The following is a 17,052-nucleotide window of genomic DNA, read 5'->3' as shown; positions in this document are numbered from 1 at the left end:
GACAAATGCAAAGGCAACAGGTACAGTGAAGGAAATAAGTATTTGATCCCCTGCTGATTTTGAATGTTTGCCCACTCACAAATGTGTATTGTAACACAGAGACAGAATAGCAACAAAAAATTCAAAAGAAATGCATGTCTAACAAATTATGCATTGATTTGCATGTTCATGAGGGAAATAAGTATTTGATCCCCTATCATTCTGCAGGATTTCTGGCTACCAGGTGTCTTTCATACAGGTAACAAGCTGAGATTAGAAGAATTCTCTTAAAGGGAGTGCTGCTAATCTCATTTTGTTACCTGTATAAAAAGACACCTGTTCACAGGAGCAATCAGATTCCAAACTCTCCACCATGCCAAATAGCTGTCCAAGGTTGTCAGGGACAAGATTGTAGATCTACACAAAGCTGGACTGGGCTACCAAACTATCGCCAAGCAGCTTGGTGAGAAGGTGACAACAGTTGGTGCAATCATTCGCAAATGGAAGAAAGACAAAACAACTGTCAGTCTCCCTAGGTCTGGTGCACCATGCAAGATCTCACCTCGTGGAGTGTCAATTATCATGAGAACAGTGAGGAATCATCCCAGAACTACACATGAGGATCTAGTCAATGATCTCCAGGCAGCTGGGACCAGTCACCAAGAAAACTATTGGTAACACACTACGCCATCAACTGGCGTAGTATCCAGATTAGGAAAAGGAAGGGCGAGAAGTTCTTATCTGTACACTGAACTTGAAACATTTTCAGAAGAGCTCAGCAATGGTAGCCTACAGATTTTCCTCAGACAGGTTTTCTTTAAAGTGTAATTAAACCCATTATAGCAACTTCAAACAGTAGATATCAGGAAATCTAACAGAAGAATTAATCTCGAACAAAAAAAAAAAAAAAAATCCCAAATACAGTTTTTTTCAATCTCATATAAATCAAACGCGTGATAAACTTGTTTCTCTCCACTGCAGTGTGAGACCAGAATGTGGTGCAAGTCAGATAGCTCTGCCAAAGCCTGCAGATGTCACTCTCCCTATCCTACTCAACCATCCCATTCTGCCTCTTTTCCACTCATGTTCCACTTTAAGTTACTTTCTTCTCCAGTCACCTCCTGTTCTGCCTTCTCGCCCAATGTTCCTTAGTCCTCTGTGCTCTTTATCACCTGCCATGATCATCATTTGCTCAGCTTTCTCTATGCTCTTCCGATCTACAATCAATTATAGTTCAAGCCTGAACTGTGTGTGTCACGTGGGGTCTCTTCAGGGAAGACGCCTCGATCATTCCTGCTGCAGCCACTCCAAAAAGTGCACACAGGTGATCTTGTGGGCAGAGAACAGGGGAGAGGGAGCAGATATCATTAACCACTTGCCCTCCTGAGGATTTACCCCCCTTAATGACCAGGCCTCTTTTTGCTACTCGGCGCTGCACTAATTCAACTGATAATTGCGCGGTCATGCAATGCTGCACCCAAATCAAATTTACGTCCTTTTTTTCACACAAATAGAGCTTTCTTTCGGTGGTATTTGATCACCTGTGCACTTTTTATTTTTCACGCTATAAACAGAAAAAGACCACAAATTTTGAAGAAAAATTATAATTGTAAACTCAAAATTGGTTATAAATTTAGGCCAAAATGTATTCTGCTACATGTTTTTGGTAAAAAAAAATCCCAATAAGTGTATATGATTGCTTTGTGTGGAAGTTATAGCGTCTACAAACTATGGTATAAATACTGCAATTTACGTCTTTTTTGCTATACAGCGCTGCGCTAGTTTAACGGACAACTGCGCGGTCATGCAATACGCTACATAAATGAAATTTACATCCTTTTTTCCCCACAAATTGAGCTCTCTTTCAGTGGTATTTGATCGCCTGTGTGTTTTTTTTATTTTTTGCGCTATAAAAAAAAAAAAAAAAAAAAAAAAGGCTGACAATTTTGAGGGACAAAAAAAAAATATTTGGGACTTTTTGCTATAAAACATGTCCAGTTAAAAAAAAAATGTAAAAATCAAATTTAGTCATAAATTTCTGCCAAAATGTATTCTGCGACATGTTTTTGCTAAAAAAACCCACAATGTGTAAATTGGTTTACGTGAAAGTTATAGCGTTTACAAATGGCGGGAAAGATACTGGGATTTTTAATTTTTTTTTTATACTAATAATGGCGGCGATCAGCAACTTATGGCGGGACTGCGGCGGACATTCTGACACTGGGGGGGAACTGACTTGGGATCACTGACATCCCCAGTGACACCAATACAGTGATCAGTGCTAAAAAAAAAACAAAAACACACTGACACTGTACTAACGGCACTGGGGAGGAAGGGGTTAACTTTTTTGTTTACTGAAAGGGTTAACTGTGAGGGGAGTGTTTTATTAGGGGGCGGGGGTGTGTACTGCAGGGGAACAAGCTGATCTGGAGAGAAACTCTTCTTTCCGGATCAGCATGCAAGGAGCTGACAGGGGACTGACAGAAAGCACGGCTGCAGTGTAAACACTGCAGCCGTACGCTCTGTCAGTGATTGCTGCTAATCGCCAGGACACGGTAGGTAATGACCGGCCATGACCCAGCGACTGACACCTGCGGCGGCGATCGGGTAGGGTGGGCACGCACTTGCCCCCTACCTGTTTTGCAAACGCACGTTTTAAAACATGGTTTTGCCCAGCCGTGCCGACCTGCCACCATATTTCTACAGTGGCTGGTCGGCAAGAAGTTAATCCTCCTGGAGCTGCCCTCTTCACACTAAAATCACTTGGGGTGGCTTCCAGAGGAGAGACGATGACATGAAAAGCTTCCTCTCTGGGAACTGGAGAAGCATGCACACTGACCGTGGCAATAAAAAAGCCAGAGGATCGGCTGCTATTGCATTATCACTGACAACAGGGAAGCCCATAGATCAAGTATTTACAAACAATTTACATATTATAAAGCTTCTGCAACAATATCTAAAAAAAGATTAAATATACACTATGAAAAGGTCTGGATTCAATGACACTTTATGGTTTATAGCTGTGAAGTCACCATGGAAACTGCTACTTTGCCGAACCATTTGCAAGCCTATCAAGCGTACTTGTTAAACACTCACAGTTTACAGAAGCAGGAACACCATTACTACGCATTGTGGTATCACTGCAAATCCTGTTTTATCTACAGCTATCTTACCTCACAGAGGCAGTTCGAGGTCGATGTTCCCTGGAGTCCATCACCCACCCCACATGGCACTCCATGGGTGGATTAGAACTGTGTCGCGTTTTCCTTTTTCTAGGTGTCTGCAAAAGAAGAAGAAAGAAAAAAAAAAATCACTGAAAAGTGTTCATAAAAAAAAAAAAAAAAACTTATTAAAGTGGACTTCACTATGCCTTAAAAAGTGCCAAAAGGTAACAGTACCTGGCCCCATTTTATACGCACTGGCTTTCTGCTAAGCTAGGCAGAGATTACTCAGCATGACTAGGGTACCTTTTTTAAAAGTAGAGAGGAGTATAAATACATTCACGGACTTATGCACAAAGGCATTATTATAACCTCAAATTTTGAAACCATTTTTAAAATATATGTTGAATTGCAGCCTATATATTCAAGCAACTTTATAGGTACACCTATTTTGTAATAGTTAAGCTCCATTACCTTTGAATCAATCGATCGGGCCTCCTTCACTACAGGGTAAAACCGAGGCATGACCGCAGGATCCTTCAACCGGGGGGTGCGTGGGGTACGTGGCGTTCGGGCATTGCGGTAAGTTGGAGATTCTGGGACTGTGGTCGGTAAGGAGCGGGCGATGGTGGAAGGCTCAGGGGCACCAAAGAGCTTGTTCGCCAAGGCATCTGTGGGAACTATGAGTCAGGAGAGATTAGGAAAAAAAAGAAAAAGATTTTCCATCAAATGGCCACACATCAATATTTACCTAGCGAAACATTACTAAGTGCATTTCAAGTACTTTAGGAAAGCATTGCTGACACTATTACCTTGCTGAAATCTTGGGGGTCCTGGAGGAACTTCTTGGTTGGGATCGACTGGAGGTTCTGGAGTTAAGGTGTCAAACTGCTCTCGGCTGATCATGTTGACCTTTTTAAAATTCTCCACCTCTTGCTGAAATATATATTAGAACAGAATGTGAAAACGGCAGTGAAGCGGTGTATATAAACTACATTTATAAATGATCAGGTCCTGTCTTTCTGCAGAGGTCAGAGTTCAAGCAGGCTAAACAGGACTTGGCAAAAATTGAGCTCACCCTTCCAGGGTTGGCACCAAGCTAGCCAAAGTGCATGAACTCTTTCAATCGGATTACCAGTCTCATACTTCCTATCATTTGTGAAGAGGACCCTGAAGTTTGATCTTCACAGAAGACATTGTGTCCAAGCAGTTAGATGAAGCATTCCACTCCTTTTAGAGACCGCAACATGGCCCCATAAAAATGGCTGCTTCAAACCCATCAGCGCAAAAAAAAAAAAAAAAATTATATATATACACATATACATATATATATATACACATACATACACACACACACACATATATATATATATATATATATATATATATATATATATATATATATATATATATATATATATATATATATATATATATATGTATTATATACACACACACATCAAGTGCTACCATGGGTGAATACAGCTGGGATCAGTAGCATGAGTTGTATACAGTAAACCTTAAATGCTTTTTAAACAAAGGTTGCTTTGATTGATACCTATGTAGTTCACCATTTAGGCATAAAGAAGCAAAAGCACACTTTCACATCCCTGGATAACAATCAAGAATGCAAAAAATAAACCTATTTAAACCAATAATGTAAAAATTATCAACAGCAAACTACTGACCTGCTCAAGAAAGAAATGTCAAGATTTCGGTTGCCATGACCAATCCTAACAGCCTATTAAATTTAATAACATATTACTGGTTCAAATATGCACCTTATCTGTAGAAGAGTACCATGTGCAGTAATTCCTCTGTGGTATATAGAGGCCAGGGTGCACAATGAGCCTCTGCAAAGGTGGTTAGCATCTCATGTCCAGTATAGTCCCACCCCCACTGTCCAGGCCTAGAATATGCCCATAGAGGAGTCACAGTTGGAGGGCTCAGTGTGCAGCCTAGAACCTGCTGTGACATGAAGGCAGCTGACCAATAAGCACACACTGGCCCAAAAAGAACACAATCCACAATCACATGTGGAGTACAGTTCTTTGTGAGAACAAGGAGAAGACAAATGAGCCTCGTTAGCCTTCCTTCCTGGCAAAAAATTTTTTTGGTCAATTTTAATTTGCCCTTTTTTTTTTTTTTTTTTGAACAGTCAGAGGCAAAAATGAGACTAATAACTTGCTCTGCAAACAGCTCCCGGGATCTATCCAATCTCGAAACAGTAGTTACAGAATTAACTCAGGACGCTGCCTGCTGGAGAAATTTGGTACTGCAAAGAAACCAATGCAATTTTATGTTCCTGCTTGATCCAGCAGGCACTCTATATGGAGGGATAAAGATCTCTTAGTTTCAAAAAGGGACTGAGAAACGAGGAAACCTAGGTTCCTATAGAAGGGGTCCCACACATGCAAGAGAAAAAAAAATGATTTCCATATATAAGATATAAATGTGACGCTACTATACTATGAATGAACCACTGTAACCCTACTCACCTTAATCTGTGAATACTCTGGCTCAAACTTCTCAGTCCATAGATCTTGCTCATAGTAGAACAAGCCATCATTGATCACTTTGGCCCATTCGGAGCTCATCTTGGCCCGTGATGTGTGGTTTCCTGTGCGATCTCCTCCAGGGTGCTTGCGCAGGTAAGGTGGGGTCTGCGTGACAATCAAGATTTTGTTCACATCCCGGTCATCAATTTCAAAGTCAGAGTCCTCATCTGACCAGTCAGTGAAGGTGTTCTTGCGGCCATCCATCTGCTCCATCTCCTCATCAAACATGAAGTCCAGCTCCTCTGGCTCATCCTGGTCCTTTAAGGGTTTCTGGGGTGTCATTGCAGGGGTCACAGTCTGCTGTGGGGACCTCACGTCTTCTGGCTTCTAGGTTAATTCAAAAGAGGCATTACTACACACAACAGCCAACCATCCTAGAGCTAGAAGGGAGGAGGGGGTCACAGGAAGAACATACAGTCATTCATCCATACTGGGAGAAGACAATCCAACATGTAAGTTCAGGTGTATATAAAGTACCAAGACACAGCTATACACTACACGAAACAAAACTGAAGAAAACACAAGTGTGGAAAAAAAGCACCACACAAACTTGTGTTACCACAACCAAGCTCACGCAGGGAATTTTAACCACTTCCATACCAGGCACTTTTACCCCCTTCCTGCCCAGGCCAAATTTTCATGTTTCAGCGCTTTCAAACTTTGAATGACAATTGCGCAGTCATACAACATTGTACCCAAACTAAAATTTTATCATTTTTTTCACACAACTAGAGCTTTCTTTTGGTGGTATTTAATCACCGCTGGGGTTTTTTTTTGCTAAATTAACAAGAAAAAAGAACAAACATTTTGAAAAAAAACAAAAAAACCCCAAAAAAAACAAGTTTTTGTTTCTGTTATAAAAGTTTGCAAATAAATAATTATTCTTCATAAATTTAGGCCAAGATGTATTCTGCTACATTCTTTGGTGAAAATAACTCAAATTAGTATTATTTAGTCTGTAGGAAAGTTATAGAGTTCACAAACTATTGGATATATCTGAAAATTGATCAATCCTGAAGCACTAACAATCTAATTTCTTGAGGTCCAAGAATGTCAGAACAGTACAGATATCCCCCAAATGACCCCTTTCGCAAAGTAGACAGTCCGACGTACTTCATAACAGGCATGTCGAGTTTTTTGAAGTCGTAATTTTTTTGTCATAATTTTTCGGAAAATGATTTTCACTTTTTTTTTCTTTAACATACTGTCACCAGTGCAGTACAACATAATCATAACTGGCATGGCGGTGAACAGGGACACTGACTGGTGAACAAACGGGGAAAAAAAAAAAAATTTCTTCAATTTTTCTTTATTATTTTTATTATATTTTCTCTTTTTTTATATTGCACTATGACCAAAGTAGTATAATGTTACCATAGTAACATTGTACTACTTTGGGGAAGTGATCAGAATTTTATTTATTTATTTATTTTTTTACACAATTTGCTTATAGCAAAGAATTACTTTGCTATAAGCAAGCATTTACCTGAATGAAATCGATTAATTCAGGGTTTTTTTGTGATTAGCTGTGATTTGGCCACAGCTAAATCACATGACAGCTGGGCTGTGATTGTCCCAGCTTGTGCATGTGATCGCTATGACCATTCACAGCTAGACAATGGATGGCATGAAAGGAAGCCATCCATTGTATACAACTCTCATGTGACCTGTTGTGATTGGTCTCTGCAGGCCACATGGTACTGACAACAGAGCCAGTACACAGATTTCTGATCGGCCATATCCGAGGTACATGGCCGGTGACAGAGCTCGCCACAGCACAGCCTTGCAGGCATGCGCAATGCACATTCCAGAAAGGACACCATATGGCGTCCACCCGGAGGGATGAGCTGTTCGCCCGGCCGCCATCTGGCTATAGGCCGGGTGGCAACTGGTTAATAAAACAAAAAAATAAATAAATAAATAAAAAAGTCAATTTTCTTGCTTCAGATTTTCTGTTGCAGTTTACAAAGCATTTCAGGAGATTGTTCTTCACTACCTGTGTGATCACTACGACAGTAAACAAGCAGAATATCCCCAACAGGGACAAATACAGGCGATTAAACCTGACAAGCTATAATCCTTTCCTTATTTTGGGACTGGCTTTTAAAGGCCAAATCTAACCCCAATTAATAAACCATGAAGTGTCCTAATGGCTTCCTAGCTCTCTCAGCTGCCCCAGTGTGTGATTTTTCTGCTCCTTAACAAAATACCATAATGAAGTTGTTGCTCCCGTTTCAACATGATGCTCCTTTATGCCTTCAGTGTAGCTAGAACACTGCCCAATATCATACCCATAGCTATCCAAAATGTGAAATTTAGCAAAATGGCTAGAGCTTGCACCACTAAGATGTGACGTGGAGTCTGCTAGCAACACCCTGGGGCCACTAGATAACATTTATCACAATACATGCCAAAACGATAACAAGTGGGAGAAAAGAATGGCAAAATATCCATTTTTAAGCATGGCTGGCGTTCAGTGTTCAAATATAAACTAAAGTCAAAACCTTTTTTTTCTAGTTTTGGGCAGAGTGGAGAGGGATTAGAACACCTGTTAGGTTTTTTTTTTTATTCCTGTCTGTGCCCCCATTACGTTGACTCATCCTCTCGATTTGTCTTGTTTACCATTGTCTTTGAAAGTAAAAGAAAATCCCAAATTTTGGGTTATCCCCAGAAAAGAAAGAGGGGAAATCTTCCAATGGGGACAAAAGTTCTGGTGACCTAATGTGCAGGAATTCCTTCTCACTTCCTGTTTGGCTATGGGAAAGAAAGTGAATGGAATCTCCCCAATGGGACACAGATGGTGTGAAAAAAAAAAAAAAAAAAAAAAAAATCTCACAGGGGCTATAATCCTCCCTGGCTCTATTCCAAAAATGAAAAAAAAATTGCCTATAGTCCAACTAAGTTCTCTAAATTAAAGAAGGTCTGTCAACAATGAATGAGAATTATTAAAATCCAATAGATCCAAATCACAGTATCAAAAAAATTGTACGTTTCTTACTTTGTTTTCTTTCTATATACCTGCCCCAACAGAAAACAGCTATGCTGGTCACTATGCTGCACATTCAAACTAATGCAGGCTGTGTGTGAGCAGTGATCTCTCAGACTTACAGTCCTTCAAACAGCAATGTTGACCCTCCCTGCTCATTGAAGTAATGTAGGTCTGACTTTGCAGGGGTGGGGGGTGTTAAGACTCGTGTAGAGAGACCACTGCTTTCACACAGAGTGCAGCAGTGTCGTTCTACAGCGTAATCCCAAACATTGGGGTCTTCTCCTGGGGAAAGTTTACAAAAATAAAACAGGCGGATACCGATCCACCATGACTTGATTTTTAGAATATAAAACAACTGGGCTTTAGAGGGTGCATTTTAAAGCAAGAAGTAAAATTCTAAAAAATGAACTAAAACTTCATGAATATGGTACTTGGTTTACCAATACAGCCCAAGGGATGGGATGAAATCCAAATCCTGACAAAAGGTTTCTTACGTTGTATCCACTACAACAGTCAATATTGCATATTGCTCTGTAATTTTCCTGCTCTGAACCACAATGTGTCTACTATTTTTGGTCTAACCTTTGTCCTGGCTGGAGAAGGTCGTGGCCTCTTCTTGACTTCTATCCAGCTCTCAGAGTCCAAGTCTGGTAAACTTGCAGACAGCCCCTTTGGCATAGTCTTCAGGTTACTAACTTCCACTGACTTTGAGGGCACAGGGGGGCTGGAGGATCTTGGTGATCCAGGAGCTGATTCTGCAGAGAAAATAGGTACAGAAATAATTAAAGTTCTATAGGTAACAATTACTGTCCTCTTACAATACAACACTTATTCATAACTTTTGCACACTCACAAAAGGTGAGTACTAAGTGGAGAAAACCTTGGCAAGTTTGATCAAACACTGCATATGCCAAGTTGAAAACTACAGTCCAAAACCATCACTAGATCCAGAGGAATGGGAAGATGAAAGATTATGCAGACCACAACTTTTCTGTAAAAGAAAAGCTTAGTCTGCACCTGCTAATGCTTCTTTATTGGTATACAGGTAAAAAAAAAGGCACATGGTTATCGAGTTTTAGTCCAAAAAACTAAAACTAAAATGTAAAACTTTGCAACCTCACAACCTAAAGCCCATAGCTGATCTAAAGGAAAGCAAAGAACCCTTATAAAGTATGGTTTCTCTAACAATGAAAATGTCCTACCTGCCCTCCTAAGGCAATCAGATACTTCCTGGGTTAACAATAAACAGTGTCATCTCTTACAAATATAAAAAGCCAGTTATATTTTGTGCATTTAGAAACACCTCTGGCATTTTTTGATGCAATTTATTGGGTTGGCTAGAATTAGCTCCTGTGGAAGTTTATTAGAAGTGTTTTAAGCTCTAGCTGTAAAGAAGTCTTTCCATATGTGGAGGTTAAACCTCTTTCTCCAAGCCATTTTGCAATTACCTAAAAGTGAACAGCTTTGTACTAAGTTTACTTTTGTCAAGGTCCTACCTTTTCCCTGAGGTTATGTTACTCCATGTGCTGGCGTCCATCTTGGATTTCTGCTGAGCATGGTGGGAATCCTTTTATGCCTTCAGGTCTCTGAGGTCCATCCCCCAGAGGGGTGTGGCTGATGACATATAAGCCTGTGGTCCGCACATGCTCTTTGCACTTGTGTCTTTGTGTTGCTATTACTCTGTTCTGACTCTCGTGACTCTCCTGGAATCTGACTCGGCTTGTGACTCGACTATTCTTTGCGTTCTCCTTTGATCTGACCGTCTGTTGCTGAACCCGGCTCGTGACCTGTGATTCTCGTCTGCTGTCCTGTACAGTTTTGTCCCGTTGTTGACGACCCGGCCTGCCTGACTACTCTTTTGTCTTTTCCACCAGCTACACGCCATTGGCGGCGGCCATTACCGCAGCAGAGGTGTCTCAGGGGCTGCGACCTGGTTCCTGGCTGCGTCAAGTCCATCCCCACCATCAGGGGCCCTGGTGAAGGGCAGCCTGGGACTTAGACTCCGCGCCCTGAGGGACTTCGGTCTGTGGGTGGTGGTTGTCGTCAGCCAGTGCGTTACATTGTTAGGCCTGCCTGTCTGTTCCTCGGCCCCTGTCCTGACAACTTTAGACATTCTATGGTGATTTACCCACTTAAATCATCTCTTTTAAAAAGGAAAATAAACTCAGTTATTCTATTTTACTGGTGACTAGCCCTTTGCATGCCTTTTTGGGGCACACTATCCATAGTACAGGTCTTATAAAGTTAAAAAAAAAAAAAAAAAAACACAACATGAACAAATACTGCCTTAACCTTGGCTAGAACGGTTTTTAAATAGGACAACCTCCCACTTTTAGTCACAATTCAAGCACTACAGTCACAGAAAAAGTGTACCTGTCTCCTTCTGAAATCCTTGTCGGGGTACGAACTCAGGACAGTTGATAAGTTGGGAAAAGTCAGTTTGAGCAGCATCCGCTGGAGGGACTAAGAGAGGCCAGGCATCAGGCTTCTCTTTTCTACGAACTTTCTCATCTACCACTTCTACCACTTTGCTGTCTTTTAATGCCTAGATGTGAAGGTAAAAAAAAAATGTTGCTTTCATATCTGCAAAAATACATAAAACAGAAGAGACAGATGAAGAAGTCCTCATTTATGCAAAACAGAAAAAAGGTTCCTTAACATAGAACTTTAGGCAAACGGCTAAATGCACATTAAAGTACAAGTGCTTACTTTTCTAGCAGTTAGCAGATTCGCAATTATGGAAAACCATTCTTGCGATACACAAACCTTGCTAGCCAGAAATATCACGATTTCAAGGTTAAAGTATATCTAAGTTTTTTCTTTATTTTGTATAGAGTAGGGAATCTGTCAAGGATCTGTGTCACACTGGGGAGATTTCCTTTCACCTCCTGCTCAGAGATGAGAAGCAAGAAGAAATCCCGTTAAAAAGCTTCACAGTTGGAAGATTTCCCCTCACCTTTTGTGCTGGAGACATTTGTCAGCACGACAAAAAAAATGCAAAGTTAAAGCAGACATTCAAAATTCTAACTAAATTTAAGTCTGCCCCCACCCATATACTGAGACCCATAACCTATTCCCTTGGCGATGGGTCATGTGATTTCCCAGGTGGCTGGCTTCAGTAAAGAACACCCCGGGAATAGGCAAGTATAGACATCTTTCCTCTACAGGGCAGTTAGAACAGGGCTTACAAAGGGGATGTGAACAGGTTTAGGTGTAGATAGTATTCGACTCGACTTCTACTTTAAATTTCTGTTGCGGGGACAGAGACAGGGGGATAGAACCTCTCAGGTTTATTTTCCAAACACTCAATAAATGGATCTATACTACACTTTAACCGTTATGGTTTCTTGGGTTAGCTTCCTGCTTACTGGACAAAGGTGCTATTGCTGATTCTAGCTGAAGGCAGAGAGGTGACATAGGAAGCGGCACTGCTGAACCAAGAAGATGAGCTGCTTTATTAGGATCTAAGTGTGTATCTGAATGTTTAGTATGAAAAATGTGTTAATCACAAAACTGTCTGTACAGATTTACAAATTTCTCAGTAAACATATTAAACTACTTATCCAGGTTTTTGCCTGGAGTTTTGAATTAAACTATTGTCATTTTAACATCAGATGTAGATATAAAAGCCTAGGGCTCCCACATAGAAGAGCAAGGCACTGCAGCACATTCAAAGCTTGTGTGTGAGCTTCTACTACAGGATCTGGGCTTCAGCCATCAGCAGTGTGGAAGATACATGTGAGCATGTACACCACAGGATTTACCCCAAAGACACCGCAACATGAGTTTATTTCAGCACTGTGATTTGTGAACAGGAGAATGTGCACCAAGCACACTTTAGAAATGTGAAAATGTACATCCAATAACTTCACTATAAAATGACATTTTAATTGGTACACTGTTAATAAAAATACTGCTTACTTGGTTTATTATAGGTCGACAAATGCACAGAAATGGAAAAAAAAAAAAAATTATCTAAAGCTGCAATAGCATATGCAGGCTTAATAGTGTGCATGTGATCACTATGTCATAGCACATGTACTGATCACATGATCAGGAACCACTTTGATTTCAAATGGTTAAAAGGGCGCAACAGACGTTGATGACCATTATCTGTGCAGTGTCAGAGAGAGAGCGCAGATTAAAGAGGAATCATGCACTAAAAAGTTAATCTATAGATTTTAAAATGGGAAAGGGATAATCCATTCAGCAGGACACTTTTTTGCTGCCCCAGGAGTACAGTAGTGCTTGTAAAGGGGTATTCAAGGTCTTCCTCATTACATGTGCTTGGGAAACCTTTTGATAATACATTTTTTTACCATTAAAGCTTCAAGTACAACCCAGGTCTTCATACTCACCTTAACTATCAACCCAATGTCGGTGGTGAGAGCCTGTACTCTATGAAAGGTGGCTATTAGCTCTATAGGAAGGAAACCTTCAGAATCCATTCTTCTACGCAGGTAAAAGTCTCTCTCCAGATTGTCCACACTGAAGTAATATTCTCTGTAGGGCACCATATGAAAAAACAATTAAAACATCACAAGAAGATCTTTAAAAGAACCAGTTACATCTGAAGTACAGGGGATACATACAGTTAAGCCCACCCAAAGCTGACAGTTCCAAGGCTTGTGAGCTATCAGACCTGGTTTTCTACCAAGTTTGAACTCTAAGTAAACTTATTCATAAATTGCTAATAAGTTAGCTTTTTATCTTCTATAGAACAGTATTCATGGAAACGTTTCTCCCAAGGACTTGTGACAGACTGAATGCTCCATTTTATCTGCGAACAGACTAAGTAAGCTTGATCACAAAAGTTTTTTACTTGTAAAAATGTCCTATAATTAGTGGTAGAGTTACATAGATAGTCTGGCTGAAAAAAGACAAAAGTCCATTCAGTTCAACCATAAAAAAAAAAAAAAAAAGTTATAATCCTATACCCACAGTTGATCCAAAGGAAGGCAAAAAAAACCCCAGCAAAGCATAATACAATTTGCTCCTGCAGGGAAAAAAAATTCCCTTCTGATCTCCCGAGAGGCAACTGGCTATTCCCTGGATCAACTTTACCTGTAAATGTTAGTATCAGTTATATTCTGTGTTTCGAAGAAAGAATCCAGGCCTTTTTAAAGCAATCCACTGAGCTGGCCAGAACCAACTCTTGAGGGAATCTATTCCACATTTTCACAGCTCTTACTGTGAAGAAACCTTTCCGTGTTTGGAGATTGCATTTCTTTTCCTCCAGACATAAAGAGTGCCCCCTTGTCCTCTGTGATGACCTCAGGGTGAATAACTCCACCCGAGTTCACTATATGAACGACCGATGTATTAATTAATATGGTATGATGTATAAAACTTGACAGTGGTGTAGCATATATAATATACTGCATAGTGTGCAGAAAGAGTCTGGATGTCACTTACAACACAGTGCAACTGAATGGTTCAGAAAATGGAACATACAGCACAAGCAGAAAGGTTACATTTTTGCTAACATAGTAAACATTACTTTCTGTTTGCAGCGCACAACATGCTGTCATGTGTCTCTGTTAATACAAGTATTGCATTCTACCTGACAACTACCTAGACAATGCTAGTGCTGAAAAGGGAACACACAAAACCCCTTTAGATAAAAAAACAAAACAAAAACACACACACACACACACATATATATATATATATATATATATATATTTATACACACACACACACAGGTTCTTTTTCAAGTCTTATGTGGAATTACGCTAAACTGCACTGCTAAGGACAAAATGTAGAGTAAACAAGATGTAATATGATCAAACCATTGCTGCCCTCTTTGGCACATGCTACAAATTAAGTGCAGCTTCCACGCTTCATTTCTGAGTGGTTGTGCAAATATATGCCATCAGTTACAGTTTACCAGCCTAGTAAAGGATAAGAGGAGAGATTTTGCAAACCAAGAACAGGACACTGGTGAGTAAACCCCACTTCTCCAACCGGAATGCTAACCTGCGGTGGCCAAGAAAATGCAGACTTTGTCCAATTCAATTTTTTTCGGTACAGTTTTTAAACTATACGTCTATTGTATATTATTAACTAAAGTAAAGCAACCAGCATAAACTGCTAGACTATGACGCCACCATCAGTCCCACAGAGAGCCCTTGAGTGTACCTAAACTGTTCCGACTTTTGTAAGATTAGGCAAACCTTTTATATGGCATGGCCCAAGTCTGCAGACAGATCACCAAGCATTGCATTGTGGGAAGTGGGCCAAGTCATACCTGGCTTCTGCAGCTTTGGGGGTTGTAGAACGTTAAGGCGACATAATTTAGCAGTTTTAGAAGACATGTCCTTTCAAACCAGGAAGTTATGAAAAAAAATTTAGGCCCACTTCCTTGCTGGCATTCATCTGTGTTAGCCCTTGGTAACATACTTTTTTTAGTGGCTTTGTACATAAAATATTTTAGACTCATGACTTTAGTCCAAACATTTTACATTCTGTTTTAGAAACAGCAGGTAGAGCCTAGGTTTCTTTTCACATTTTACAGGCTCTCCATTTGCTTCATTGATGAAGGCAGTAGAAGTAGTATAGTGGAGAACTCAAAAGCTCAAGATAAAATTTACACATAAAGATAACTTCTTATAGCAACTCATCCCTTTGGCGTCAAGTACAAAATAACTGCAGTGCCCCAGAGATTTATGGAAACCGTGCTGCACTACAACACGACTTACATCTGCCGTTTGATGTAATCTTTCAGCAGCTCCTGATCCACACTGTACAGATCTGAGCTGCTCATGTTGTCATAGTAGTAAGTGATATTACTGGGATATTTCGGACCTCGAGGACCATCTGTACCGTCAAATTTCCTGTACCCATACTGGTAATCAAAGTGTGCTATGAATATAAAAAGGAACAAAAATCGTTGAACAGTTCTCTATAATAATTAGTATATATAGTTAATATATTTTACAGGACAAATTGGCTTTTCCAATCTGTTAGCTACCATATGGATTTTAGACTTACAACGCATGCCTCCTCGGCCACGTCCTCTCCCTCTGCCTCGTCCACGGCCACGTCCTCGGTAGCCACCACGGACAGCACCCTCGCTTTTCACACTAGAAGTGTCATCATAATCTGGCCAGTCCCTTTCTTGTTTGTTATCCGAATACCAAACTGGATGTATTAAGAAAAAAAAGAAAATTAAATACACCACCTGCTACAAGTTCAAAAACAGTACCAACCTCAGTCACCTGAGAACTGTATTGCAGTTGGAATTTATATTTCCTTACAAAATTGCTTTATTCTAAAAGGCAACCCTTTAGTAAAATGGGATGTCCATCTCTCCTTCCTTGCCCCCAGCAATTTTCCTCTAAAGTAGAAATTCACTGCTAATATCCACAAAGTAAAAGACAAATATATATACACACATATATATACATATATACACACACACACACACACATATATATATATATATACACACATATATACACACACACACACACACACACATATATATATACATACATATATATACACACAGATAACATGCCCACACTGAAAATTTACCAACCTTATCTCTTAGCTGCAGACTTGTCTGTTAGAGTCCCTGATTATCTTTTTCCATTGACTCTCATATTAGTAAGCGAGCACATGACGTCAAAGTCTCTCCTTCTAAAATAACACCTACAACTAACATTTGCAGCTTACTCCAGAGCATGCACCTCACCACTGTTCCAGCCGTATCTACAGATTGAATGCACTTGCTCTGTGCCCTGATGTGTCAGACAATGGATGTGGATAGCATGGGGGTGAGAATGAGAGACAGGTGGGGCATGGTGTCGCTGAAACTAGATGGTGGCTTTGAAAGGTTGATTGCAAAAGAAACAAAAATGTGGAAGATGGAAGTGACAATCTATGCATTTAGCCAAGTACATGGGTTATATGGCTGTTTAAACAGCATCTACGATTTCCAAGGTGTACTTCTACTTTAAAGTGTATTTTTATGCAAAAGCGGTCTCAATTGTAAACAAATTAAGGAAGGGTTAGCTCTTCTGCCAAACTTTATGCTGATCAAATCACCGCTGGGGAGGTTCACCCTGTTTGCAATATTACCACTGACACTGAAAAAGAATGGAGGTGGGAAACTGATAATTTTAGGGAGATGTTCCAGAACAAGAGGTCAGGGGAAATCTTTTAATATAGCATTTGTCCTGGGGACAAGAGGCACATAAGACAGAAAAAAATAAAAAATAGCCTGGCAGTCATTTAAATCTGCCCTCCCCATCTAAAACTAAAGAAAATGGTTTGGGCTATTTCATACACTTTAAGGCAAGGATTAGGGCTGCTGGTTTTAAGTCACCCATAATATGGTGTGAAACATTCCTCACAAAAT

At 40.1% G+C, this 17,052-nt stretch overlaps 1 protein-coding gene across 4 annotated transcripts in view; it reads right to left on the bottom strand.

Moving 5' to 3' along the window:
* LARP1 (La ribonucleoprotein 1, translational regulator) overlaps positions 1–17,052 on the bottom strand; it is a 96,079-nt gene that overhangs the window by 9,098 nt on the left and 69,929 nt on the right. For 2 of the 4 annotated variants that reach the window (XM_089682822.1, XM_089682824.1), the window contains exons 6-14: positions 15,681–15,830; positions 15,389–15,551; positions 13,046–13,190; positions 11,061–11,232; positions 9,270–9,442; positions 5,639–6,022; positions 3,953–4,076; positions 3,615–3,820; positions 3,153–3,259 (exon numbers count right to left, since the gene is read on the bottom strand). In XM_089682822.1, the coding sequence (XP_089538948.1) occupies positions 3,153–3,259; positions 3,615–3,820; positions 3,953–4,076; positions 5,639–6,022; positions 9,270–9,442; positions 11,061–11,232; positions 13,046–13,190; positions 15,389–15,551; positions 15,681–15,830 (1,624 nt within the window). Of the gene's footprint in view, positions 1–3,152; positions 3,260–3,614; positions 3,821–3,952; positions 4,077–5,638; positions 6,026–9,269; positions 9,443–11,060; positions 11,233–13,045; positions 13,191–15,388; positions 15,552–15,680; positions 15,831–17,052 lie in introns of all 4 variants that reach the window. The other 2 variants (XM_089682821.1, XM_089682823.1) reach the window with 1 other exon arrangement.

Source organism: Staurois parvus, unplaced genomic scaffold, assembly GCF_062004578.1.
Source record: "Staurois parvus isolate SC_StPar_1 unplaced genomic scaffold, SC_StPar_1.0 ptg000298l, whole genome shotgun sequence".
Taxonomy (NCBI): Eukaryota; Metazoa; Chordata; class Amphibia; order Anura; family Ranidae; genus Staurois; species Staurois parvus.
The sequence above is the reverse complement of the archived record's forward strand: the minus strand, read 5'-3'. Positions and strand labels throughout refer to the sequence as shown.